The sequence below is a fragment of the Balaenoptera ricei genome, chromosome 11 (genome assembly GCF_028023285.1).
Source record: "Balaenoptera ricei isolate mBalRic1 chromosome 11, mBalRic1.hap2, whole genome shotgun sequence".
Taxonomy (NCBI): domain Eukaryota; kingdom Metazoa; phylum Chordata; class Mammalia; order Artiodactyla; family Balaenopteridae; genus Balaenoptera; species Balaenoptera ricei.
In genome coordinates, this window is record NC_082649.1 from 43,456,189 (window position 1) to 43,482,607 (window position 26,419).

General features: G+C 37.7%; 1 protein-coding gene across 3 annotated transcripts in view; it reads right to left on the reverse strand.

Moving 5' to 3' along the window:
• HMGCLL1 (3-hydroxy-3-methylglutaryl-CoA lyase like 1) overlaps window positions 1-21,205 on the reverse strand; it is a 155,307-nt gene extending 134,102 nt beyond the window's left edge. For all 3 annotated transcript variants that reach the window (XM_059937541.1, XM_059937542.1, XM_059937540.1), the window contains exon 1: window positions 21,093-21,205. In XM_059937541.1, the coding sequence (XP_059793524.1) occupies window positions 21,093-21,200 (108 nt within the window). In that variant the 5' untranslated portion in view covers window positions 21,201-21,205. The remainder of the gene's footprint in view (window positions 1-21,092) is intronic.
• Window positions 21,206-26,419: the final 5,214 nt, after the last annotated feature.

The window sequence follows — 26,419 nt, forward strand, 5'->3', positions numbered from 1 at the left end:
GGGTTCAAGAACATTTCACCCTGACAAAGTCAGTCTTACTGGGCTGGGCAGGACAGCTGAGAACCTTATACCTGATTCTCCCTGGACGTTTGATAATGTAAAATTCAGATAAAGTCAGAATACTTACAAGAGGAAAATCCAGAGTTCCAAATATAAGAAAAAGAAAATTGTTAAATATATTCAAAAATCTGCTTCTCCATGAAACTCCTTTCTAACTTCCCCCAGAATACTACTAAATATTCTCCTACAAGAAACTTTCTCACATTTTACATAGTTATATTCAATCATCCTAACAACACCAATATTTTGTTCTGTTTCACTCCCTAGCATCCAAAATTGAGAGTTCACCTGCATCTACTAATTGATACCAAATAGTCTTATACAAAGATGCATCTTTTTTTCCATTTACTAAGCTTGAAAGTACCATATGGCTGTGTTGAATCTGTTTCCCACTTTAGGGGATGCTCTCCAGAGCCAGGGCACACATGCACTTGTGTCACACTTCCTATGACAGCTAATCCCAGGCCAGCCCCCAGCAACAAAGCCATATGCCAGGTTGCCTGGGGCATCTCCATCTTCCAGGAAGGTATTTGTCATCAAAATCCCCAGCTCTGCATTTGGGGATTTCTAGACAGCTTCTCTCCCACCGAGGGCTGCACTTTCTAACACACTGACCCCTCCCGGCCCCGACGCCGATTAAAACGTTATGTTGTGCTTCCCGAGAGGGCTCTGAGCCCAGCTGATGAGTTCGCTCGTTAATGGCTTTATTATACATGCCTTCCTTTCCAGGTGGTCAGTTTCATCTAGAGATGCTTTATCTCGAACCCCAGAAGTGGCTCTCATGTTGGTGCTGTGAGCAGGCTGGTGAGGGGTGGTTTGAATTTCTGATCCTTCCTAAATCACATCGTGTGTGTGTGTGTTCATTCCCTGTAAGCCAAAATCTTGCCCTGCTTAAATGTTCTCTGTATACTGGGGGTGTAGGGTGTTACTCAATAAATTATGTTGCCTGAATACAGTACAGCTGGTCTCCATACTGTACTTAACAGTGCTTCATATCCTTGAAGACTGTGCCTAATTCATTCCACAACCTTCTATTCTCAAGCTGAATAAGTGAGCAACAGGACACTTAGATAAAAGTGTAACCTATTGGGGTTAGTCTAAAATACCCCTGCCTCACCCAGGATTTGGTTGGCCCCCATTTAAAGAGACAGAGAACTAAGAAAAGGTCTGCAAAGCAATTAAAATAGCAGCTTACAGAAAGGGTGAGAGAGGATAAAAAGCACTGGGAATATTTAGCCTTGAGTATAAAAACTAACGGGCAATTTTCTAACTTACTACGTAAAGTGTTACCCTACAAAGACTAGTGTTTCTGTTGCTTTTTATTTAGCACAGGAATTAATTGAAACAGTAGGTTGGGAATGAAGATGAAATTTTCTGAAAGTGAGGGCTGTTAAATACTCAAAAGGGTGATTGTTAGATAAATGCATTATCACTGTCTTAAAAGTAAGGTGGCCTCGGGACTTCCCTGGTGGCGCAGTAGTTAAGAATCCACCTGCCAATGCAGGGGACATGGGTTCAAGCCCTGGTCCGGGAAGATCCCACATGCCACGGAGCAACTAAGCCCATGCATCACAACTACTGAGCCTGTGCTCTAAAGCCCGTGAGCCACAACTACTGAACCCTTGTGCCACAACTACTGAAGCCCGTGTGCCTAGAGCCCATGCTCCACAACAAGAGAAGCCACCGCAGTGAGAAGCACCCGCACCACAACAAAGAGTAGCTCCCACTCACCGCAACTAAAGAAAGCCCATGCACAACAACGAAGACCGAACACAGCCAAGAATAAAATAAAATTAAATTAAAAATAAATAAAAGTAAGGTGGCCATACATCCATCCTTTTTAGTTTGAGGTGGTCTTGATTTACACCTGATGTCTGAGGGTAATTAATACTATTCCCTTTTAGTTTAATGTGCCTGTGTTTGGACCATATTATGTGATCATCTCACTTAAATTACCCCTGTAAATTTACTTGGAAGAAATACAGACTTAATTATATTCCGCATCCCTCCTCAACACACCAGAATGCACAGCTTTCACACTAAAGATCAAGCTTCCTGTCCCCCATGGCATGTAATTCTCATGTGACTACATGTGACTACAATGACAAAGAACAACCACAAATAAGCAAAGCCACCCCTCCCAGAACCCCTATATTTCAATACGTGGACCACCCCCCAGAAACTAAGCTTTTTCCAGTCTCTGCTTCTATAGAGCATTTCTCTGGAAATGAGGGTAAGCTCCAGGCAATGTGAAAAAGGAGCCCTGTTCTCAACCTTTCTCCCCCCAGAGCTGCTTCTTGACTCTTTTAAAAAATGTTCTTTCTATCCCTCAATGAGTCCACCATCCTCAGAATTATCCAAACTGCTGCTCCTTCCCAAATCTCATCAGAACTTGCCTGACCTGGTACTTAATCTGGCAGGACTATGATCCTGGTTATCTATCTATCAGGGCTAGCCCTGAACAAATGTTGGGCAGGTTGGCATTCCCATCTCTTTCACCTACCAGTGGAAGCAACCCTAAGACACACTTTAGCAATCTGAGCTGCCTTAGGTTTTGACTTCTCAGGGCCACCTGATGAAATGACTGTTCTCAGCGAACGCCAGTCTAAAGAGCCTGATGTTCACCAGGACTGGACAGGAGGAGAAGCCAGAGAAGTATTTAAGGGGAATTCAATGGGACTTTTTGTTCCAAAGTTTTATTGAGAAGCAAATACTACATATACAGCCCTCTCTTTAATCTGCCCAGTTAGTTTGTCCTTGAAAGTGCCCAATTAGATTTACGCTTTCTTATTATCCAGAAAAAGAGCCTGCCTAGAGCTGTGACAGGAAGGTTAAGTCTCTCTGGTAGAGCCTACCATGCACACACTCACATCCGGTGGAACCATTCGAGTGAGTTCTGGACAATGGGGCAACGCAAAGTGTGTCACTTCACTCCAGAAGTGGTAAGAAGTAGATATGTCTTTCCCCTGGTCTCTCTCCCCCTCCTCTAAATGGCAAGGACTTAGAGCAGGTCAGTGCCACAAGAAGAAAGACTTTGGCTCACTGAATGGTCAAATCATCCAACCTGGACTTGAGCAAGAAATCACCTGTGATGATTTTGAGGCACGGAAAATGTGGAGTTGTGTGCTGCAGTGTTTACACATCCTGGCTAATGAAACCCAACTCTTAGATTTTGAGCCTTGAGTAGAGATGGAGTCTTGTGTCTGCTGAGTCTCCATACATTGAGATTAAAGGATCTTTAAGTGATTTCTGGAAGGGATGACTGTGGGTAGAGCCACTCACTTCCATAACATTGCCTTATCTTTCTCTCTAATATCTAACTCTTCCAGATGCTCAAGTATCTGGTATCAAGAAGAAAAACTTGTATTCAGAGGAAACTTGATTTTGCTTTTAAGGATAAACATGAGCCTTTTGGGGAGAAATAAACTATCTTTCACCCACTATCATCTAAACTGAAAAGAGAATTTTATTCATTCATTCATTTATTCCTTTATTCACTAATTCATGCATCCCTTTATTCACTAATTCATTCATCCCTTTATTCACTAATTCATTCATCCCTTTATTCACTCATTCATTCCTCCCTTTATTCACTCATTCATTCATTTGCAGTTGGGAGGGGGGAACTGTGAGTAGGCAAGAGGGAAGGGCAGGAAGAAGAGATTGTGTAAAACAGTTTAAAGCAACGTTATCTTTACACATTATGAATGAGTTAGCACCAAACTGCTAAAGTAAAACCCCTCGCTTGATTAAAGCCTTGGATTTCCATTTCCAAAACCCAGAGCTTTCTTAGGATTTTAAAGTAGGGCCAATATAATCAGAGTAAGACTGCAAAGGTGTAAGAGCAGGATGTCTTTCCAACTCTTAAGACGTGATTTCCAGTGGCTCGGAATAACGAGACATTATCGCTGTCCTTTACTGTTCCAAAAAAAACACGTCCCAGTATGTTCTGTATTATGTGAATCTCGTGTTCTATTTCACGTGATACATCTAAGCTGGTCTGTCCAAATTCCAATTCCAGCTTTTTCTAAATTCTGCTGTGATCTACGGTTCATTCTGTTAAGTCTTTTCCATAATCCCTCCACTCCATATTATATATACACCTTCAGTGTTCCTTCCCTCCCTCACATCCTAACACTTTCCCTTAATCGCCTCTTAATCATTTGCCTGAAAAGTAAACCATCCAGCCACTTATTGTTTCCTTCCAAATGCTGCCATGGAATGACTCCCCATGGACTTCCTGAATATTCCATCATGGTCAATTGGCTGGGCAGACTGTGAGTGCAGCACTCCAAAGCTTTTAAGCTCTTTCTTTCCAAGAAAACTCAGAGCTGACACCATTGTTTCCTCACAAAACAGCTAACATCTGCAGACTGGAACATCAAAACAAAAAAAAAAAATTGTGCATGGTTCTGCTAAAGTTGGATGCAAACTTTCTCAGCCACTTTAGGCAATAAATCAATGTTCTTTTCAATTTCTATTGAAAAATAAACTATAGTGACTGATTTTCAATTTCCCCTTAGAGGAATACTTAACAAACAGGTTACATGCAATGACTAATTAGTCTTTCTGCCTTCCATCTAAGCAAAGTCAGCTTCTATTTGGAAATCCTCTGCTCTATCTTAAGCCAACTTTTAAAAAAAAACTATATGAATTATCTAAGAACCAGACACAGACTCACAGACACAGAGAAAAGACTTGTGGTTGCCAAAGGTGGGGGAGGGATGGATTAGGAGTTTGGGGTTAGCAAATGCAAACTATTATATATAGAATGGATGAACAACAAGGTCCTACTGTATAGCACAGGGAACTATATTCAATATCCTGTGATAAACCATAATGGAAAAGAATATGAAAAAGAATGTATATATGTGTATAACTGAGTCACTTCGCTGTACAGCAGAAATTAATGCATTTTAAATCAACTCTACTTCAATAAATTTTGTTTAAAAATCTATATGATTATACGTAAGTAACAGCCCATCACCATCAACTATAAAATCAAAAAAAAATCCCTCTATCAATATAATGTTAAACTGATAAAATTAAAATTCCATTGTTATATTAATACCCATTCTAATTCTGTACCTTGAATCGCACTTTCTAACTTCTTCCTTTCAAATGCCACTATTTTATTCCTAAGTGGAAATGATTTCTCTTTCCTCACTTGGACCATTCCAAGCCGGTCTTCTCAGCATACACTAGAGTCAAAAATGAATGAGATTTTAAACCATAATACCAGATTCTCAATTCTATAATATCTCTTTACAAAGTTCACAAATCATTTAAACTTTTTTTTTTAATTTATTTATTTATTTTTGGCTGTGTTGGGTCTTCGTTTCTGTGCGAGGGCTTTCTCTAGTTGCGGCAAGCGGGGGCCACTCTTCATAGCGGTGCACGGGCCTCTCACTATCGTGGCCTCTCTTGTTGCAGAGCACAGGCTCCAGACGTGCAGGCTCAGTAGTTGTGGCTCACGGGCCTAGTTGCTCCGCGGCATGTGGGATCTTCCCAGACCAGGGCTCGAACCCATGTCCCCTGCATTGGCAGGCAGACTCTGAACCACTGCACCACCAGGGAAGCCCTGAATCATTTAAACATTTTATCCCTCTTTAAATGTCCAGTGGTATTTTATAAATACCAATAACAGGAACATCTACGTGTATTAGAGATCACTAAAAGAAATACATACACACACAGAAACTATTTTAATGCTGGGTAGTTTGAGAGAATGAAAGATGGTTGTTCAGAAAAGGCCTCAGGATCTGTTGCCCCTACCACCAGGCCACCTGCCCTCAAGGGGTCTCCTTTTAGTCCTTGTGGAGGGAAGGGGCTGGGACCTCAAACCTTAGGTGGGTTCAGTTAGCAGTAATAAGAGTCCAAAGTCACATACTACAAATCTAATAACTTAAAATGGTCATTTGAAAACTTATTTGAGATAATATATTGAAGTCTCAAGGACCGTCAAAGATGACAGCAGAACAGGCTAAGCAGTCAACTACAAGGCAGGCAGGACAAACAGAGCTGCATTGTGGAAGATTCTATCCTAATGAATGTCTTGTCCTACACTCCCACTTTTCAGGGGTTCCTCTCAGCTCTTATCATATCAATCTCATACACAATGTCCTCAACTACCCCAGGTCAGAATTTCCCCAAGTGCTCTAACTCCAAAATTTATGCTTTGATATATTCCCATTCACCCAACAGTAATAAATATATACTCATTTATATTCATAGACATAAACCTACATACTTGAAGATCTACATCCATGCACTTGCAGACATGTTTGGATACGGATAGCGTCTCTTTCATGCACAAGTTGATAAATTATATATATATATATATATATATATATATATATATATATATATACAAGAACAAGTTCATGAGCCATAAATTTTTGCCTTCATGAAAATTAGAGCAACTAAAATTTATCAACACTTGAAAAGTATTCAAATTTTTAGCTAATAATAACTAATAAATTATAAACTAGTGTTCTAGGAAAATATTGATATATGCTGGCAGGGATGTTAAAGCCAAAATGGAAAAAATAAAACACACAGCCTCTAGACTGAATATGATTACACTCTGCCTCGACAGTAATACAAATAGCAGAACTGTATAAGAATCTGTTCAGTTTTTCTGACTTTCAATTCCTGTGAATTCTATGGTATATGCGATTTATATATTTTACTAATGATTAGGCACATATTCAATTTTTTCACACTTACTTTTCCTTCCTGGAAATTAATAAGATATCATTATGTTATAGCATGTCTCAGTTCAGTTTAATTATTTCAAACTTTCTAAAAGAGTTCTCAGAACAGACTGGTGGTTGCCAAGGGGGAGGGGGTTGGGGGAGGGATGGAGTTGGAGGTTGGGATTAGCAGATGTAAGCTATTATATATAGAATAGATAAACAACAAGGTCCTACTGTATAGCACAGGGAACTATATTCAATATCCTGTGATAAACCATAATGAAAAGAATATTTTAAAAGAATGTATATATATGTATAACTGAATCACTTTGCTGCACAGCAGAAATTAACACAACATTGTAAATCAACTATACTTCAATAAAGAAATAAAAGAGTTCTCAGCATTCACTTTTTACTGTCCCTACTGTTCAACAGAAAATGCCTCCAACAAAACTATGAATCTGAAAACAGAAGATGGTTATTATATGTAGTTTGACTAGTTAAATCATTTGATACCAAGTTTTACATGTGGCTTCATTAAAATTATTGATAGCTAAATAGGAGTTCACACAAAATGAATGACAAGGATCGTCTTTGTCTTCTCCTTCCCAAGTTTGAGAAGGAGTTGCTGGTCTTCTTTCACACTTGCTTTTAGGAAAAAGAAAAGTGGCATCAACTATCCGGGGACTTGCAGCTTCCCCAGAGGTGGATGGTGCAACCTCCAAGCCTGAGTCCCCCTGGAACTGAGGCAGCCCCATGGAGAGGGAAAGGGGCCATGGGAGCTCCTGACCCCTCACCAATCTGCACTCCCAGCCCAGGTTTGAGAAACGCTAAGCAGTAATGCAAGGATAGCAAAACTGCAGGAAAGCGCGGTGTGAGAGTGTTCAGTCCTAACTCGTGTTCAGTCCTAACGTGACTGGCTCTGGTTCCTGAGTTACTCAGGCTGAGTTTCTCAAATGGAAGATACTGAAGTCCTTCTCCTGAGGGCACATTCTTGGCATTAAAACAACTGCTTTGCAAATGACAGAAAATTATTATTTTCTATGCTTCAAACAACCCATGTCTTATTAATAAAATTTTTTACTAACCTCACAAGAGTACTTCAGAACATGTTAGGTCACTGAGTTGTTTTTTGTTTTGTTGCATTGTAATATGCCTTTTCTCTACACACTATGGTTTTGGATGGCCACTCAAAAAAAAAAAAAAAAAAGAATAAAGATTCAACGGTTAAAGTAAATAGATTTTTCTGACAGAAGTTATCCAGGAACTTTCAATATGTATATGAAGTCTGCATACACAATATTTGGTATATAGGCAACAATACATTTTAAGTAAATCTGACCTTTTTGATATGATGGTACTTGCTCATTTGACCCACTTACTAAAAAACTAAGGAAGGATGCATGTCTCAGAAATATCCTGTAAAACTATTAACCTGAGCTCAGGAGAAAGAGAAGGCTGCTGGTAGATCAGAGTGAAAGGAGGAGATCATGAAAAGTCACAAAAGTCTTTGGAATCATCATAAAAAATCTGAATAACTTGTCTCTGAAGAAAAGTGATTTATTCAGGTCCATCCACCTCAGGCTTTAAATGCTGGATCTCAAAATAAACTACAGTTCAAAGCTAAGCTATATCATCTTAAGCCATTTGTAACCAACTGCAGTGATAGATTAAGCTAGAACTTTACTAATATGTTAAAAAGAAAACACATTACAACAAATGAGTACAAAATAATTTTCCTATAACTGAAGTTCCTACTGTTCAATTGACTGACGTGATGTAGTGAAGAAATACAGGCTTTGGAACCTTACGCAGATTCAAATCCAGTGCCTCTACCAGGTATTTGACCTGGAGAAAATAAATATTATTCACTCCCTTTCCTCATATTAAAAATGAAAATCACAGGACCTTCTTTGCAGGACTATAAGAGTTCAGAAGGTATGCAAATTCCTTAGCAAACTTTACTGATAAAGCGTGGTTGGTGCCTAAATGTCCACTGAAAGATGAATGGATAAAGAAGATGTGGCACATACATACAATGGAATATTACTTGGCCATAAAAAAGAATGAAATAATGCCATTCACAGCAACATGGATGGACATAGAGATTATCATACGAAGTGAAGTAAGTGCAATGGAGAAAGACAAATATCATATGATATCACTTACATGTGGAATCCAAAATATGACACGAATGAATCTACCTATGAAACAGAAACAGACTCACAGACATAGAGAACAGACTTGTGGTTGCCAAGGGGGAAGGGGAGTGGGGGAGGGATGGAGTGGGAGTTTGGGATTAGCAGATACAAGCTTTTACATATAGAATGGATAAACAACAAGGTCCTACTACATAGCACAGGGAACTATATTCAATATATTGTGATAAACCATTATGGAAAAGAATATGAAAAAATATATATGTATAACTGAATCACTTTGCTGTACAGCAGAAATTAACATAACATTGTAAATCAAGAATAGTTCAATAAAATAATTTTTTTAAAAAAAGAGTGGTTGGTGGTATCATCATCATCATCATATAATTTCCTAAACTCTTATTAATAATATTCTATTAACAATTAGCATAATATTATGTCTCTCATATATTCTTAAATTTGTCCCATGCAATAAGTCAGTTGCAAGTCTATTGCAAGTATTCTAAAATAATACTCCTGCCCCTAAATAATAACTGGTTATCACTATGGCATTCCCATCAAAAGGTCAGCATCTATATAATGCTTCGGAGAGCAAATAGATTTAAGAGATCCAGCTCTCTAGAGATGAGTGTTTATGCAAGCTTCTGTTCCATCTCCTTTAGCTCAAGTTTTCCCTTCAACATTTTCTAGAGCATACATTCAGCAGAATTACAGTGAATTAAATATTAAAATCTTGTCATACGGGAACGGGAACTAAGTGACAGCAGACATTCACGAGTGAACCTCTGAATCACTCCATCTGTTTCTCCACAGGTTCTGCAAATGTCTTTTAAACCCACCCCTAAAATCTAGGCAAAGAGAATTCCAAATTGCCCTCAGCTTTTATGTGCGATCAGGTCCACAGCTTTCTGCAAAACGCAAGGTTTGAACGGTGACATAGCATTTTAAAAATCAGAGAATCCTTGGTCCCTACGTAAAAATTCTCAAAAGGTAGAAATTGTGTCTAACTAAAATAAGATTCATATTTTGGCTTCAACATTCAGCTATGATCAGCTTCTATTTCACAGTGAAATAAATATAGATTGAGGAAAGAATTTAAAAAGTGGATGCCAAACTCTGCACATCCAGTGGGTTACAGAGATACAAAAGTAGTGGCAGAGAGCCCCTCCACTTCCTTCAAGATCCATCTGGAAGGAAACCCCAGAAGGAAAGACGTCTGACAGACATGTTCTCTTTGGGGTTTCCTGACTCCTTGTCTTCCAAGCTTCCTAGACCCCATCAGTTGTTAATAAAGTTCACCAAAAAGACTTTCTGAAAGGCTGATTTCACAGTGTGAAACTTATATTAAAGGCATTTTTCTCTAGCTTAAGTTTCCTTCCATCTGCATTTCCCTACTTCACAAATCCAAGAAAGCTTGACTTGGAAAATTGCAAGCATAAGATGACATTTGATGTGCTATCAGTAGGATACTCAGCCCAAATGCTGAATCCAACACCGGAGACCATATCTTACACACTGCAACAGAGAAGCTGCATCACCCTGAGGGTATCATTATACCCCTCGACGTTTCTACTCCTTCTCCTGTCAAATGGAGTTATGAGAAGATGCATATCATACGCTGTGTGGATTAACCTAATAAAAACCTAGACATGGAAAGTGAATGAAAAGCTAGATTCTACTTTTTTTTGACCTTTACAATGATAACCATGAAAGAAAAAAATAGACTTTCAAACTTCCAAAATGAATACATGAATTTAAAAAACAGACATTCTATTCCAATACAAAAAATAATAAGAGTGAAAGCTACTAATTCTTGTTTACAAAAATAATAGCTTTGATATAATTAAATACATATTTTTGCCAATCAGAAAGTCAATGAATGAGGCTTAAACCAGCTGAAGTTTACTCTATGAATGAATTTTTACCATATCCAAACTAATTTATTCTGCAAACATTTACCAGGATCTAAGTACTTAAGTCTTCTGGATAACAGAAAAGGTAAATAAAACATAGTTTCACTCCTTGAGAAGACCTCAGTCTAGCACTGCAAATAGTACATATTCACTAAAGAGATGTTTCCACCTACTCAACCATCTTTGGGAAGGAACTGGGCTTCAATGCAGAAAACAAACATGGGTCCGCTGAGCAGTATTCAAGAACTGGGGTTGGCAGGGGCAGCAGTGAAGAACACAGAGAAACACTTGTAAAAAAAAGTTTCACCACAAGTAAAAGGCTAGTATCCATCTTCAAATCAAGTATGAAAGTAATAATAAGGCAATTTTTAAAATTAGGGATCTTTAAATTATTATTTTTTGTAAAAGATTAGATATATGAAAAATAGATACATACGTAGATAGATACATAGATTGATTGATTGCTTGATGGATGACAGATAGATAGATGATAGATGTATGATTGATTTATTGATGGATGGATGGATGGACGATGGATGAAAGATGATAGATAGATGACAGATGGGTGAAAGAAAGAAAGATAGATAGATAGATAGATGACAGATGGGTGATAGATAGATATAGTTAAGGCAATTTTTAACATTAGGGACCTTTAAATTATTTTGTTCTTGTAAGAGAGAGTAGCTTAGATATATGATAGATAGATAGATGATAGATAATAGATTGATGACAGATATATAGATTGATTGATAGATGGATGGATGATAGAGAGAGAGAGATAGATGATATATGGATGACAGATAGGTAGTTGATGCAGCTACAGATTGATAAACACAGATACAGATACAGATTGATATGTTATATTCATACACATATATATTTACCACATAGACTACAATCATCATCACTAACTTCCCTGGCCCTGAATTAAAATAAATGTACAGGCTTGTGTTTAACTGAATTGCAAGAAAGGATTGTGGGGGGTGGGGGGTGAGGGGAAGTGATCCAAATAAAAAGCAAAGCTAAGAAATGAGCTTTCAGAGGAACACATCAATGAAGAATGAAAATGTGTCCTGAGCTGCACCCCTGGGACAGAATCTCCAGTGGTTCTACCTCCCATGTGACACTTGGCCCTCCTGCCCCACAGTATCCTCACCACCCGGCAAGCATCAGGGCCAGGGTACAGCTCTTCCCCTCCCTGGAGCAGGCGGAGAAGTGTCAGCTCCTCCTTTCTAAAGCATGATTGCAACTCACAGCTCCAGCCCCTTCATCACTACTTAGAAACAACAGCTTTCACTTAAGTTTTATATTTTTCAGAGAGCTTTTCCATTCTTGCTAATCTTGGCTTTTACATAAATTACATGAAAAAAAAAAAGTCCAAAATATACCTCTAGGAACCTGAATAACTTTTTAAATTATCCTGCAGTAAAATTCAAGTAAAAATCAGTCTAATTTCAGAATGAATGTGTTTAGGAATAAGATCTGGTGATCAATATTTATTTTCTATGAGAAAAGAACATAAATATTGGCTCATACATATGGTTAGATCCAGGAGAAGAAATTCCCAAACACCTGAGCCTTCATTTAGGAATGAATTCTGATCACTATGAAAAGGAAGATGGTCCCAAAGGGAAAAATGGCAAACTCCTGGTAATTTAAAGACAACTTCCTGCCTGCTGAATGATTATGATTACACTCTACACTGTTGGAAAATATGCCAATGTTTAGAAATGTCCTGGATGGTCTCATTAAAGCATCCCCATGTAATTGTCCAGTAAGGACCACAGAATCAAATAGCCACATGCACAGGAAGATAACCTGGGTGCCCAAGGTAGCTAAGTATATGAGTAAAGCATACAAATCCTGTTTAAGGCATTCATATGTACTTATCTTTTAAGTGTAGTCTTGGCCAAACAAAACATTTCCAGAGGTTAAATATGGCTCACCCGTGTAGCAGCAAATTTGCATCTCCTACTTAAACTAACAATTGTGAGACCAGGAAACTTGTTTTCTTGTGTTGCTTTTACTGTGAGGTCTTCAAGCAGGCTGGACAACACTTTCAAATCAGAATTTCTTCTAAAATGATATTCCCCACATATATGAGTTTGTATGATCTCTTTTAAATACCATGTGCTCCATAAAAGTGACCCATCAAGTTATGGGTCTGCACAGTCTAGCCCCTTGGTTGAGGAGGGAAAATCAAAAGAAACAAAAATAAAAGCTAAACTTGGAAGAGGAAAATGAGGAAAGAAGAAAGGGTCAGGGAAAGTTACAGCCCAGAGTGAATAAGCAGAAAGGAAGCCAGAAGACTTGGAGGAGCTCAGAGCTAATGAAAAAAACAAGAACACAGAGCAGGGGGAGGAAAGGATGTGAAAGCCAGCTGGAAGGAGAGAAAGCAAGGAAGTGAGGAGCTAACAGAAATCCAAGGACAGAAAGTATTGGAGATGGGAGGGAACAGGAAATTTATTGGAAACCAAGTTGTTTTTCCTTATGCATCCAATGCAATTCTATTCCAGGCAGAACTCTAGTCTCACCTTCAAAGAGGAGAGAAGGGAAGTCAAAACTCATAGGAGTCTCTCATGGGCTGGAGCCAGGAGCTCTCAGAAGACAGATTAGAGGAAACATGAGCCTACAGCTGACCCTTTGACAGAAGATACAGGGATGAAGGGGCAGCAGCATCACTCAGTCCAGCATTTCCCAAAACGTAGGTGAAGCAAAAACAGTGAGAGCTGGGCTCCAACACAGAGCTACTGAATCCGAATTTCTAGCACATTTAATAAACACCTCCGTTGACTCCTATCACCAGAAAGGTCAGGAAGCACTGGTATAGTGGTGAAAACTGGGAGCTCTGGAACCTCAGCTGACTGAATTCAATTCCTAGATCATCAACTACTGACCATGAATAAATTATTTAATGTTTCTGCATCCCAGTTACTAAACCTATAAAATGCATTGTTACGGGGATTGAGTTATGGCATGTAAAGCAGTTAGGCAGTGCCCAATACATATTGAATATGAACCAGGAATGAATCAAGACAAAGCAAAAGATAGCATTGTAAAGAAAAGGTTAATAATAAGAAGGAAATATTTTTACCCATTTCAGGGCCATTAAATGGAAAGATCCAAAATAATCTCATGCCAATAGAGATAAAATACTGTAAATTTAATCACTCATTGATTCATTCATTCATTTAACAAATTTTATTGAACTATGTCACACATAAAGAGGGAGTAAATAGCATACTGTTTCCCTAAAGCAAGATAATTTAGGCAGCATATTTTTATCTTTAAAAAATATCTTCTCTATCTTTCACAATTTTTACTTATAGTGAAAATCATTATAAGTCAGTTTTTCTGTAAAATATTACTTTTTCATGAAGCAGTCAATCATTTTATTCAATTTTTGGACTTTAAATTGTTACTCTATACAAAGTTCAAGCTATAAGATGAATAAGTTCTAGGAATCTAAGGCACAGCATAGTGATTAACACTACAGTTAATAATATATTATATCCTTGAAAGCTGCTACGAGAGTAAATCTTAAATGGTCTCAGCACAAAAAAGAAATGGTAATTATGTGATGTGATGCAGATGTTAGCCAATGCTATGGTGACAATCATTTTGCAATATATGAATGTATCAAATTTGTATACCTTAAACTTACACAATGTTATATGTCAATTATATCTCAATAAAGCTTGAAAAATAAATACACAAATTGTTACTCTCAACGGTTTGCATATTACCTGGAATGTAACCACTTCAAAAGCTTTGTAATATTGTAAATGAATATATTTTTTCAATTCCAATTATATTGCAAAATAAGTGTTTTTTTTAATATTTCCCCTGTTATATTAGTAATTTTTTAACTAGCTTGTTCAGAACAAACTTCTCACAGAGAACCAGAAAATCTGGTGAAAATATTAGTGAAAACACTTGTTTGATGGCCTTAGGAGTCTCCAAGGGAGGGTGTACTTCAGTGGCCAAGATACTAGCAGAAGAAAAACACAGAGGGGTGATACCAAAATTCAGCATGAACTTTCCTCTTGAGGCATTCGCCAATTCTATGCAATCAGGTGAGAAGCTGAGAAGAGCATCAGAGCTTCCAGGAGTCTTAGAAGTTGGGGAGGAAATATTTTTGAGTTCAGGTTCAACAAGTAGAAGACATTCTGGTAAACATTCTAGGGTTTTCGTTAGAACCCCTGGAGAGCAACAAAATAAAAGTAAGCGTGAAGAGAAAAGACAAGCCCTCACAAATGAAGTAGGTCCAGCCTTGAATCAGCTAAATATCTGATTGGCTCAAGGTAAGCTACCCTTGCACTTATTGCCTGCTAGAAACAAAAGATAATCAATCCTTCCTGCACCTCACACCCATAAGAATGGCTATTACCAAAATGACAAGAAATAAGTGTTGGTGAGGATGTGGAGAAAAGGGAATCCTTGTGCACTGTCAAGGGGAATGTAAATTGGTGCAGCCACTATGGAAAACAGCATGAAGGTTCCTCAAAAAATTAAAAATAAAACTATCATATGATTCAGCAATTCTGCTTCTAGCTACTTATCCCAAGGAAAGGAAATCATTATCTTGAACAGATATCTGCACCCCCATGTTCATTACAGCACTCTTTGCAATAGCCAAGACATGAAAACAACCCAAGTACCCATTGACAGATGAATAGATAAAGAAAATATGGTGTATATATCTACACAAAGGCAAATTATTCAGTCATAAAAAGAAGGAAATCATGCCATTTGCTACCTGATGGACCCTGAGGGTATTATGCTAAGCAAAATAAGTCACACAGAAAGAGACAAGTACTTATATGTGGAATCTTAAAAAAAAAAAAAAATTAGATACAGAGAACAGACTGGTGGTTGCCAGAGGCAGGGTGTAGAGGGTGGGCAAAAGGGAGCGGGGGGAAGGTAATCATTTCTGGAGGACAGTATGACTCAGAGCCTCAAATGATGTCTATAACATTTTCATAACAGGTGTCTAACCTAAACTGAAAAATTAGTAGGCATTGCAAGAGGAAAGATACATGAAAGAGACCCACTGGAGATCTGAATATTGGAGTTACCAGACATGGAACTTAAAATAACTGATAAGTATTCAAGAATTCTTGATAAGATGGAGAATTGTGGCAGAGAACTAAAAATTGGTTTTGAAAACCATATAGAAGTCCATTAATTCAAAAATATAACTAAAATTAAGAACTCACATTAAATCAGCAGCAAATTAGACAAAGATAAAGAGGGAATTAGTGAAATGGAATAGGTGAGAAAAAATATTCAGACTGAACATGGTGAGAAAAAAAAGATAAAAAATACAAAAAATGAGTATAAGAAATAAATGGGTCACAAGGAACATTCTAAGATTCTTCAAGCTATAGGTCCAAGTTGGGGGGTGGTTAAAAAAAGAAACAGAAGCAATAGTTGAAGAGAATTGATTGAAAAATTTCCAAAACATATGGAAGCCAACAAGCATCAAGATCCAAGTAGTGCTATGAACCATTATCAGATATAAAGAAACTACCAGTCAACTCATCATAGTCATACTGTTGGAAACCAAAGATAACAAGAAGAGAATGAAAGATATATTATCATCAAAGAACTAAAAGTAAAACTAACAGCTGGTTTCCCTCTGGTTTGTCTCTGGTTTCCATTTTATCTGTTGAGAAGCCTGCATTTTGTACCTCTGTCATGTCATGTATTCTAATTCTTTATATGGAACATGTATTTATACTCAATATTCATTATATTTATGCACAGTGCACACGTATATACATAAATGTAATTCAAGCAAAGAAAAACTGAAAGAAATTATCACCACCAGATTTTTACTAAAGAAAATATTAAAGCAAGTATTTCTAGTTGAAGGGAAATAATTTCTGATGAAAGAATGGAGATTAAGAAAGCAATAAAGAGCAAAGGAAAGAGGAAATATGTGCATATATATAAATGTATATTGACTATAAATACATATTACAAATATACCATATAGAAAATTAATATATACAACAACAATATAGAAAGCGAAGGCAGTGAAGGGAGTTAAATTATCATATTTTTAATAAGTTGCAATAGAACTAATTTATATAATATTTTAATAAGTCAAGGCTGTACGTTGACATCTTATGGGTAGCAACTACCAGTACCATAAAAACAGCACATAACTAACAAGCCAACCCAAGGGAAAAATGAATTTTAAAATGTACATAATTTCAAAAGAAGTCATAAAAAAGAGAAACAGGGCAGTAAAGGACAAAAGAACACTTGAGACAAACAGAAAACAAACAGTGGGATGGTAGTTTGGTTCCTTTCTGAAAATTCCTCCCCACTCACTCTAAGGTATTTTGTAAATGTACTAACAGCTTCAGAGTTGTCAACTGAAAAGCATAGAGTCACTTCAATCTTTTAATTAAATTTAAGCAAAAATATTATACATTCCAATTAAATTCAAGAGACCTTTTAACACTAAATACTTGGAATCATAATATTTGCTGACAGTAAATGTAACTTAAAGGATTAGGATATAATGTAAAATAACTATAAATTTAATCTCATATAATCTACAATTTTGTCTTTAAAAAACTAATATATTTTAAGTGTTGTTTATGATAGAATTTAGGTCCTTGGGAATTTTATTGCTGTGATGGGGTATTAATACATGAAGATATTTAGCTACTGCTTAACTAGCACTTGGACATTAAAGAAGGACTACTTTACAGGGAACCTAAATTTTAACCCAAACTTTAAACCACCAGTTAAGCCAGCTTCATCATATCCATTTTAACAGAGACAAATATAGAAAATAAAACAGGCCCTAAGAGACAGCTTGAACCATAGAAGGTTCAATTTTAACCTCCTGGTCTATTAAGGAAATCTTCTGAAAAACCAATGCCATTAGTTACAAAAAAAAGAGAGGAAGAGAACTAAAGAATTTAATTAGTGGAGCTGTGGTAGTGCAAGCCTTTAATTCACATTGACCCATTTTATATTTGGTAATAAATTGCTAAACTTCAAATGTGTATATTTGTACTTACACACACACACAATATTTAATTTTATCTTAATAATATATTGGTAGCAGAAAAAGGGCTAGGTTTTGAATCTTTCTATTGACTAGCACAGTATTCTTTCAAAATAGAGCACTCTGTCTGTCCCAACTGCAGCCAAATTATTTCAAAACTTAGGGGTCCTGCCCATGATTCCCTCTGCCAGATTTAACAGTGGAAAAATAGTTAAGCTCTGTGCATCTTTTAACAGCTTCCAGAATCCATTTTCAACTCTTTCCCCATCAAAGTATGACTAGATTCTATAAGATAAAAAGATGACACAACCCAAACGTCCATCGACAGATGAATGGATAAAGAAGATGTGGTACATATATACAATGGAATATTACTCCACCATTAAAAAGAATGAAATAATGCCATTTGCAGCAACATGCATGGACCTGGAGATTATCATACTAAGTGAAGTAAGTAAGAAAAAGACAAATATCACATGCTATCACTTATATGTGGAATCTAAAAAAAAAAAAAAAAAAAAATGATACAAATGAACTTATTTACAAAACAGAAATAGACTCATAGGCATAGAAAATAATCTTACAGTTACCAAAGGGGAAAGCAGGGTGAGGAATAAATTAGGAGCTTGGGATTAGCAAATACAATCTACTATATATAAAATAGATAAACAACAAGGTCTTACTGTATAGCACAGGGAACTATATTCAATATGTTTTAATAACCTAAATTGGAAAAGAGTCTGAAAAAGAATAGATACCTATACATATATGTATGTATAACTGAATCGCTTTGCTGTACACCAGAAACTAACACAACATTATAAATCAACTATAGTTCAATAAAAAAAGGTAAAACACAAATAGTTATAATACCCATCTAACAGCACTAAGACCAAACTTTATTGACACCTGTCTTAATTCTCATCACTTTGGCATTCACATAACAAATAGTTAAAATTGTACTACAATGTGTCAATCATTGTTTTGGAGCCTGAAAAGTTCTATGAAGGATTTCACGTTCCCCATAAATCTGAGATGCTTATGCCCTAGAAGGAAAAACATCCATTCATTTGTTCATTCAACAAGTATTCATTGGCCATTAAAAACTAATCAGACATTTTGTTCATTGCTGAGGATTTTGTGGTGGAATTTTTCCTTACTTTTATGATACTTAGAGAATGGTAGGGAATTAAACATAAAATGATCACAACAATAAATGTAAAATTCATATTATTTGTAATGAACAGTGCAAAGTAAGATAACAAGAAATGCTTGCCTTGAGAGCCTGGGAAAGATTTCATGAGGAAGCAACATTTGAGTTGAGATCTCAAGGTTAGTTATTTCAAAAGAATCTTCCTAGCAGAGAGGAAAACAGGTAAAGATCATGTTTCCAGAGGAAAGATGATTGGGAAACTCAAAGAAGGACACAGTGGCAAGGATAAGAGAACATAGCTTAAGATGATGCTGCAGAGAGATGCAATGAAGAGATCACCTGAGGCTTCCAAAAACACATTAAAGATTTTGCTTGCTATTCATTCCTAAAAGCAAAGAGAATTCACAGAAGGTTGTGAAACGGGAGAATAGCATGATTCTGTGTGGAAAGGGTTGGTCAAAAGAAGTGATATTTAAGCTGTGTCTGAGGAATAAATAGGAGATTCTCACTAAAGCAGTCCAGGGTTAAAACGGCAATATTTGGAGAAGGTATTGCTATTTCTCCAAAAAGGAACGAAAAGTCTTTATTAGGCTGATGAATGTCCAAAAACCCTATTCCCCGCATTCCTAGATCAGTCATCCGAGTCATTTTCTTTCTTTTTTTTTCATCCTAGTCATTTTCAATTACCCTGTTTCCACATCCCTACAAGGCAAAGTAGACATCCTCACCTAGCAGTCTAGCCTCTGTCATGTTCCCCAAAGCCCACAAAATCAGAATATGGGGGTCGCGGGAGAGAAAAATAATATTAACCCAGCAACAAAAGTCATATAAAGTCTCAGACTTAGAGACTGGAAGGTAAGGATTCCTGATTCTGTAACAGAGTGAATATGAAGGTTATATTATCTTTAAAATACAAAGATCAAATTAGAAGGCGGGAAAATTAAATAGAAGACAAGAGAACATACAGGAAGATAAAGAATTACTTTCCCTTTCTTGATTGTCAGCAACAGTCTTTGAGTCAGATGACCAGGGTCATCTTTTAAGTAATGAGGAGCAAAGTATCTTTTAGAGAATCCACAAACGCTGAACTCCAATCTGTAGAACTAAAATTACAATGCCACAGATCGATACATTGAACTGAAAATACACTAACTATAAAACTATAGAAAACTGGATGCCTAATATTAGAATAGTTGATTTAAAAACACAAACTTAAATTATGCTTACCCACTAAAATATTATACTTAATACAAGTTATTATTTTGTACATAGGTGAATCAGGAATAAACAGTTTTGTATCCACCAAAATTCGAAAAAATAATAGCTAAACCCTGAGTCTCCCTCCCTTTTCCCACGTTTTCACATTCACTTAACAATTATCACTGTTATTCCTTTGTGAAACTTTAAATTTTAAGCTCTTTTAAGGGAAAAGTCAATTTCTTTATATAGATTTTCTTCATTTATTTGCCGTTTCCGGTTGAGAGTGCATTAAATCACAAGTATGTGGATACTACTCACTTGCCTAATAATTGTCTTAAAATGGGCTTTCAGGAATCATATGGGAATACATTTTGGACTGAAATCGCTGTTATTTACCATTTTTCCCCAGCTTGTTCAAGTGTGTTGAAGCATAAATACATTAGGGATAATGAATGATATGACGGATGATTTCATCCCACCGTGTTTTCTGTGTTGGCTTTGTTCCTTTTTCCGCCTCATATTCTGACAAATTCGTTGTCTTTGTCACACAATAATCAGGAGAGAACTGAAAAGAAGGGCGCTATCCTCGGAGGAGTGCTGTATATTATGACTCATCCCTTCCAAGGGAAACACAGAGAAGGAACAGTTTCCTTTAGGTGACCTGCACGTGGCCAAGATAGGGATTTTAGTGGGTCTGAGCTGCAGGGGCGGGTCTGCAATTCACCCCAGAGAGATGATGGGAAACCTTTTAAGGGGTGAGGTTTGACATTACAGAACTGTCGCAGGAAGGGCCCGGGGTGAGAGGCTACACAAGAAGGGGAGAGGAGGCCTGGGGGATGACGGGAGAGTGTGGGGACACCCTGGGCCGCGAGGTGGTACCTGCGCGGGCTCGAACGCCCCTGCCACTGAATCCCCGATCCAGAGATGCTCCCGGAGAAGTTGTTGGTAGCTGAGGCAGTGCTTCACCGCGGATGGCACGTTCCCCATGGCCGGGTCCGGGGCGGCTGTAGGCGATGGGAGAGAGCGGGGAGGAGAGGGATGCGGGCCGGGCGCGCGCTGCGGTCCCGCGCCGGCCCCCGAGCGCGCCTTCCGCCTCCCGCGCGCGCTGAGTCCGGCCCCGCTCTGTGCACTGCGGCGGCGCCAAGCCGAGAGCGCCCAGAGCAGGGCGCGCGGGAGACACCTGTGCGCACGCGGGCCACCCGGAGCCGAAGCGCGGAGGAGATATTCCCAGCATGGCGCGCCTGTCGCACTGCACCCAGCACGTAGGGCTGATCGCATCTGCACACGCCCCATTCACCGGCTTCTCCCCTGGTTCAGAATCAACAGGGAAGAAAGGGTTAGGTCTCCCTCAAAGGAAGAGGGTCTGCGTTTTCTTGTCTGGCAGTCTGCTCATTCCCAGTTTGCTCATTCCCAGTCCACTGTAGATGCATCCGGCCTTGAACTCACCTGAGTTTATCTTCATGACAATAAACTTGACATATACACACAAATTTAAAATAGATAACCAACAAGGACCTACTGTATAGCACAGGGAACTCTGCTCAATATTCTGTAATAACCTAAATGGGAAAAGAACTTGAAAAAGAATAGATGCATGGATTCGTACAACTGAATCACTTTTCTGTACACCTGAAACTAACACAACATTGCTAATAAACTGTACTCCAATATAAAATAAAAGTTTAAAAATAAATACATCAGTCATATTGGCTTAAGGCCCACCCAAACAACCCTTCAAATCAGAAAATCAACCTTGACACAGCACTACCATCCAATCTACATACCCCATGCAAATTTCACCAACTGTCTCAACAGCGTCCCATTTGCTCAAAAATTAGCTCTATTTTTTAAAAGCTCGATTTTTAAATATGAGACAGGAAATATGCTCAGTATTTTGTAATAACCTGTAAGGGAAAAGAATATATATATATATAAAACATATAACACATATATGTTATAACTTAGCCCATACATTTATACTACATATGCCAAGCTTCTGTTTTGTTTTCTTTGCTGTTTTTCTCTTTGCTTCTAATATTAAGGTTTTATATTTTGAAAAAATGATGCAGATCCAAAGTCTTCATATGGAAGAATTTCTTTATGACCTTTCCTTTATTTCCTTGTTAGGGCCCCACCTTAGTTACTTCTGCAATGGTTTCTCTTTATATGAAATTATTATATCAATTATATCAATCTATGGCATATGCTAAAATAAATTTCTTGGAGAGTTAAAAAAAATCTGAATCATTTTGCTGTACACCTGAAACTAACACAACATTGTAAATCAACTATACTTCAATTTTTTTTTTACAATATATGAACAAAAAATAAATAAATATTCTGAGGCAGTTTGCAAGGTTAGAATACTTATATACAACAGTCTAATAAAGAAGAAAAGATAGAAGGTGATAAATTAGGGGAGATGTCACAGATAACTCGGTAAGTCAGTCAGTTGTCAGTAAATGGGTAGTACAGGTTAAGCACTGAAATGGAGTTGAGTTGTTTAAAGACATGCAGGGCACAAAATTATTGAAGCAGCTAAAGTCATTCAAACTGAAAAGTGTAAACATATTCTTACATCATTAGAAGAGCACTAGTCTTGAGTGGGGAGGTGTTGGGAAGATGGTCCTGGAACAGACCACCTCCCTGCATCCCCCTCTTTCACAAGCACACCTACATCTACCCACTCTAAAATTCTTCAACTGAGTTCAGCACCTGCAATTGAACAGACATCAAGAATAGCCTTGTGCTGCCAAGTGGCATGGCCAGGGGTACCAGTCAGCCCCACTGGTTGCTGCAGCAAATATAAATTAGGAGCTGGCTGATACCTACTCTGTCAGCTCCTAATTACACATAAAAGGATTCACAGATTACTTTGTACATCATAGTATAAACACACGTAAGGAAATTAACACCCAGAATAAGCAAACCTTCATTCATACTTGTGACGGTGGTGAGACTCCCACTGGTAATAGAAGTAAAGCAGTTAAGGACAGAAAAAGGCAAACAATGGGAGAGGGATCTTTTGGATCCTTAGTGGAAAAGGACTGGAAAGGCAAAGAGGATGAAGTGATCTTATACCTCTCATCGCTTTGATCAAGGAGAGTTAACTTGGAGAACATGATCTGAGCTGCCAAAGTGAGGTCATGCAACTCTTGGAAGCCTTTAAAACTCTCTAAGGCACCAAAAATTCCAATTATTATTTACCTGAACATACCTATTTTAGAGGTATATATTCACAGGCCTAAATCTCTATGATAAGTTGTTTTCGGTAGAGCTCAACTGTTATTCTTCCAACACAGTTGAAATGAAGCTTAGAGGTTGCATCAATGCCTATTACCGCTCTTCTCTCCTTTTTGTAATTCTATAACAGGGAACATGATATTTGAAAGAATTTGAAAGGCCCCAATTTGAACAACAGTAATTTAGCAGGGTAATTTTATCATGGAGTCAGTTGTTTAATTATTTGTCATCAGACAATTAATATTGAAATCTAAACTTTTGGAGAATATAACCTCTAAGATAAGCCAGATATTGTATGATTCTCTGCTGCTAAGAAAAAGAACACACAGATATAAACTTTACTGCTTAATAGTTTTCTAAATGGGGAAGTTTAGAAAATTTCATATCTCAGTTAGGGACTTCCCTGGTGGTCCAGTGGTAAAGAATCCTCCTTCCAACACAGGGGATGAGGGTTTGATCCCTGGTTGGGGAACTAAGATTCCCACATGCCGTAGGGCAACTAAGCCCATGCACCACAACTACTGAGCCTGCGCACCTCAACTAGAGAGCCCACGTGCCGCAAACTACAGAGCCCACGTGCTCTGGAACCTGCACGCCACAACTAGAGAGAAGTCCAAGCGTTGCAAGTAGAGAGGAGTCCGCGTGATGCAATGAAGAGCCCGCATGCCACAGCCAAGACCTGACACAGCCAAAAAAATAAAATAAAATAAAATAAATAAAAAAAGAAAATTTCATATCTCAATTAGCTCACCATAGTAATACAGTTTTTTTTTTTACAGAGAAATCTTATAAACATAAAAATATTGAATACAGTTTTATTTTCATGCATTTCATGTGGAAATCCTATAATATCAAAAATTGAAATTATGATTCCTGTAAATACCAAAACCGTTAGCAATAATAAGGACCAAATAAAGACTATCTTAAGAATGTTTAATCTCATATAAAAGGGAGTGAAAGGAGATGCACTTTTGGTGGCCTGTAGCTTGATGTTAAATCTAATCATAAATGCTTAAAATTTATAAATTCAAAAAGCTTCAACTTATAAATTTGAATAATATTAGTGTACATATTTTCTGTTTTTATGATTAAAATGAAAATTCTCAATAGGTACCCCTGTTAGTGCAAATCTAAGAAGCTCTAGGTAAAATAAGAATATATATATATATCTTTTCATATTCTTTTCCATTATGGTTTATTACAAGATATTGCGTATAGTTCCCTGTGCTCTACAGTAAAACCTTGTTGTTTATCTATTTTATATATAGTAGTTTGAATCTCCTAATTCCAAACTCCTAATTTATCCCCTCCTCCTTTCCCCTTTGGTAACCATAAATTTGTTTTCTATGTCTGTGAGTCTGTTTCTGTTTTGTAAATAAGTTCATTTGTGTCATATTTTAGATTCCTCATGTAAGTGATATCATATGGTGTTTGTCTTTCTCTGTCTGCTTACTTCACTTAGTATGATCATCTCCAGGTCCATCCATGTTGCTGCAAATGGCATGTTACATGGAAAATCATTCAAGTTTACCTGCCTCTCCTGAATTACTCTTGACTCCCTTCGCTCTTTAACCTCCTATCACAAATCTCATCTGTCAACCAGGGAAGTTAGTTGACATCTTGGACCCACCCATCCACTGTCACTTTCTGTTCTCCTACTGACTTTTCTCTGTGCCCCTTCTCTTGGAAGGCATCACCGTAGTGCAGTGGTGGAGCTTAAGTGCTGGTTTTAGATTCTCCGTGATGGGAGTCTGGCTCCACCCGTTGGCAAATGAGTGACCTTCGCAAGTTCTTTAGCCACTGTTTCTTTTTTTTTTTTTTTTTTAACATCTTTATTGGAGTATAATTGCTTTACAATGGTGTGTTAGTTTCTGCTTTATAAAAAAGTGAGTCAGTTATACATATACATATGCTCCCATATCCCTTCCCTCTTGCGTATCCCTCCCTCCCTCCCACCCTCCCTATCCCACCCCTCTAGGTGGTCACAAAGCACCGAGCTGATCTCCCTGTGCTATGCGGCTGCTTCCCACTAGCTATCTATTTTACATTTGGTAGCGTATATATGTCCATGACACTCTCTCACCCTGTCACATCTTACCCCTCCCCCTCCCCATATCCTCAAGTCCATTCTCTAGTAGGTCTGTGTCTTTATTCCCGTCTTGCCACTAGGTTCTTCATGACCTTTTTTTCTTTCCCTTAGATTCCATATATATGTGTTAGCATACTGTATTTGTTTTTCTCTTTCTGACTTACTTCACTCTGTATGACAGACTCTAACTCCATCCACCTCACTACAAATACCTCCATTTCATTTCTTTTTATGGCTGAGTAATATTCCATTGTATATATGTGCCACTTCTTCTTTATCCATTCATCTGATGATGGACACTTAGGTTGCTTCCATGTCCTGGCTATTGTAAATAGAGCTGCAATGAATATTTTGGTACATGACTCTTTTTGAACTATGGTTTTCTCAGGGTATATGCCCAGTAGTGGGATTGCTGGGTCGTATGGTAGTTCTATTTTTAGTTTTTTAAGGAACCTCCATACTGTTCTCCATAGTGGCTGTATCAATTTACATTCCCACCAACAGTGCAAGAGGGTTCCCTTTTCTCCACACCCTTTCCAGCACTTATTGTTTCTAGATTTTTTGATGATGGCCATTCTGACCAGTGTGAGATGATTGTAGTTTTGATTTGCATTTCTCTAATGATTAATGATGTTGAGCATTCTTTCATGTGTCTGTTGGCAATCTGTATATCTTCTTTGGAGAAATGTCTATTTAGGTCTTCTGCCCATTTTTGGATTGGGTTGTTCGTTTTTTTGTTATTGAGCTGCATGAGCTGTTTGTAAATCTTGAGAACAAAAAATGGAGCTGGAGGAATCAGGCTCCCTGCCTTCAGACTATATTACAAAGCTACAGTAGTCAAGACAGTTTGGTACTGGCACAAAAACAGAAACAT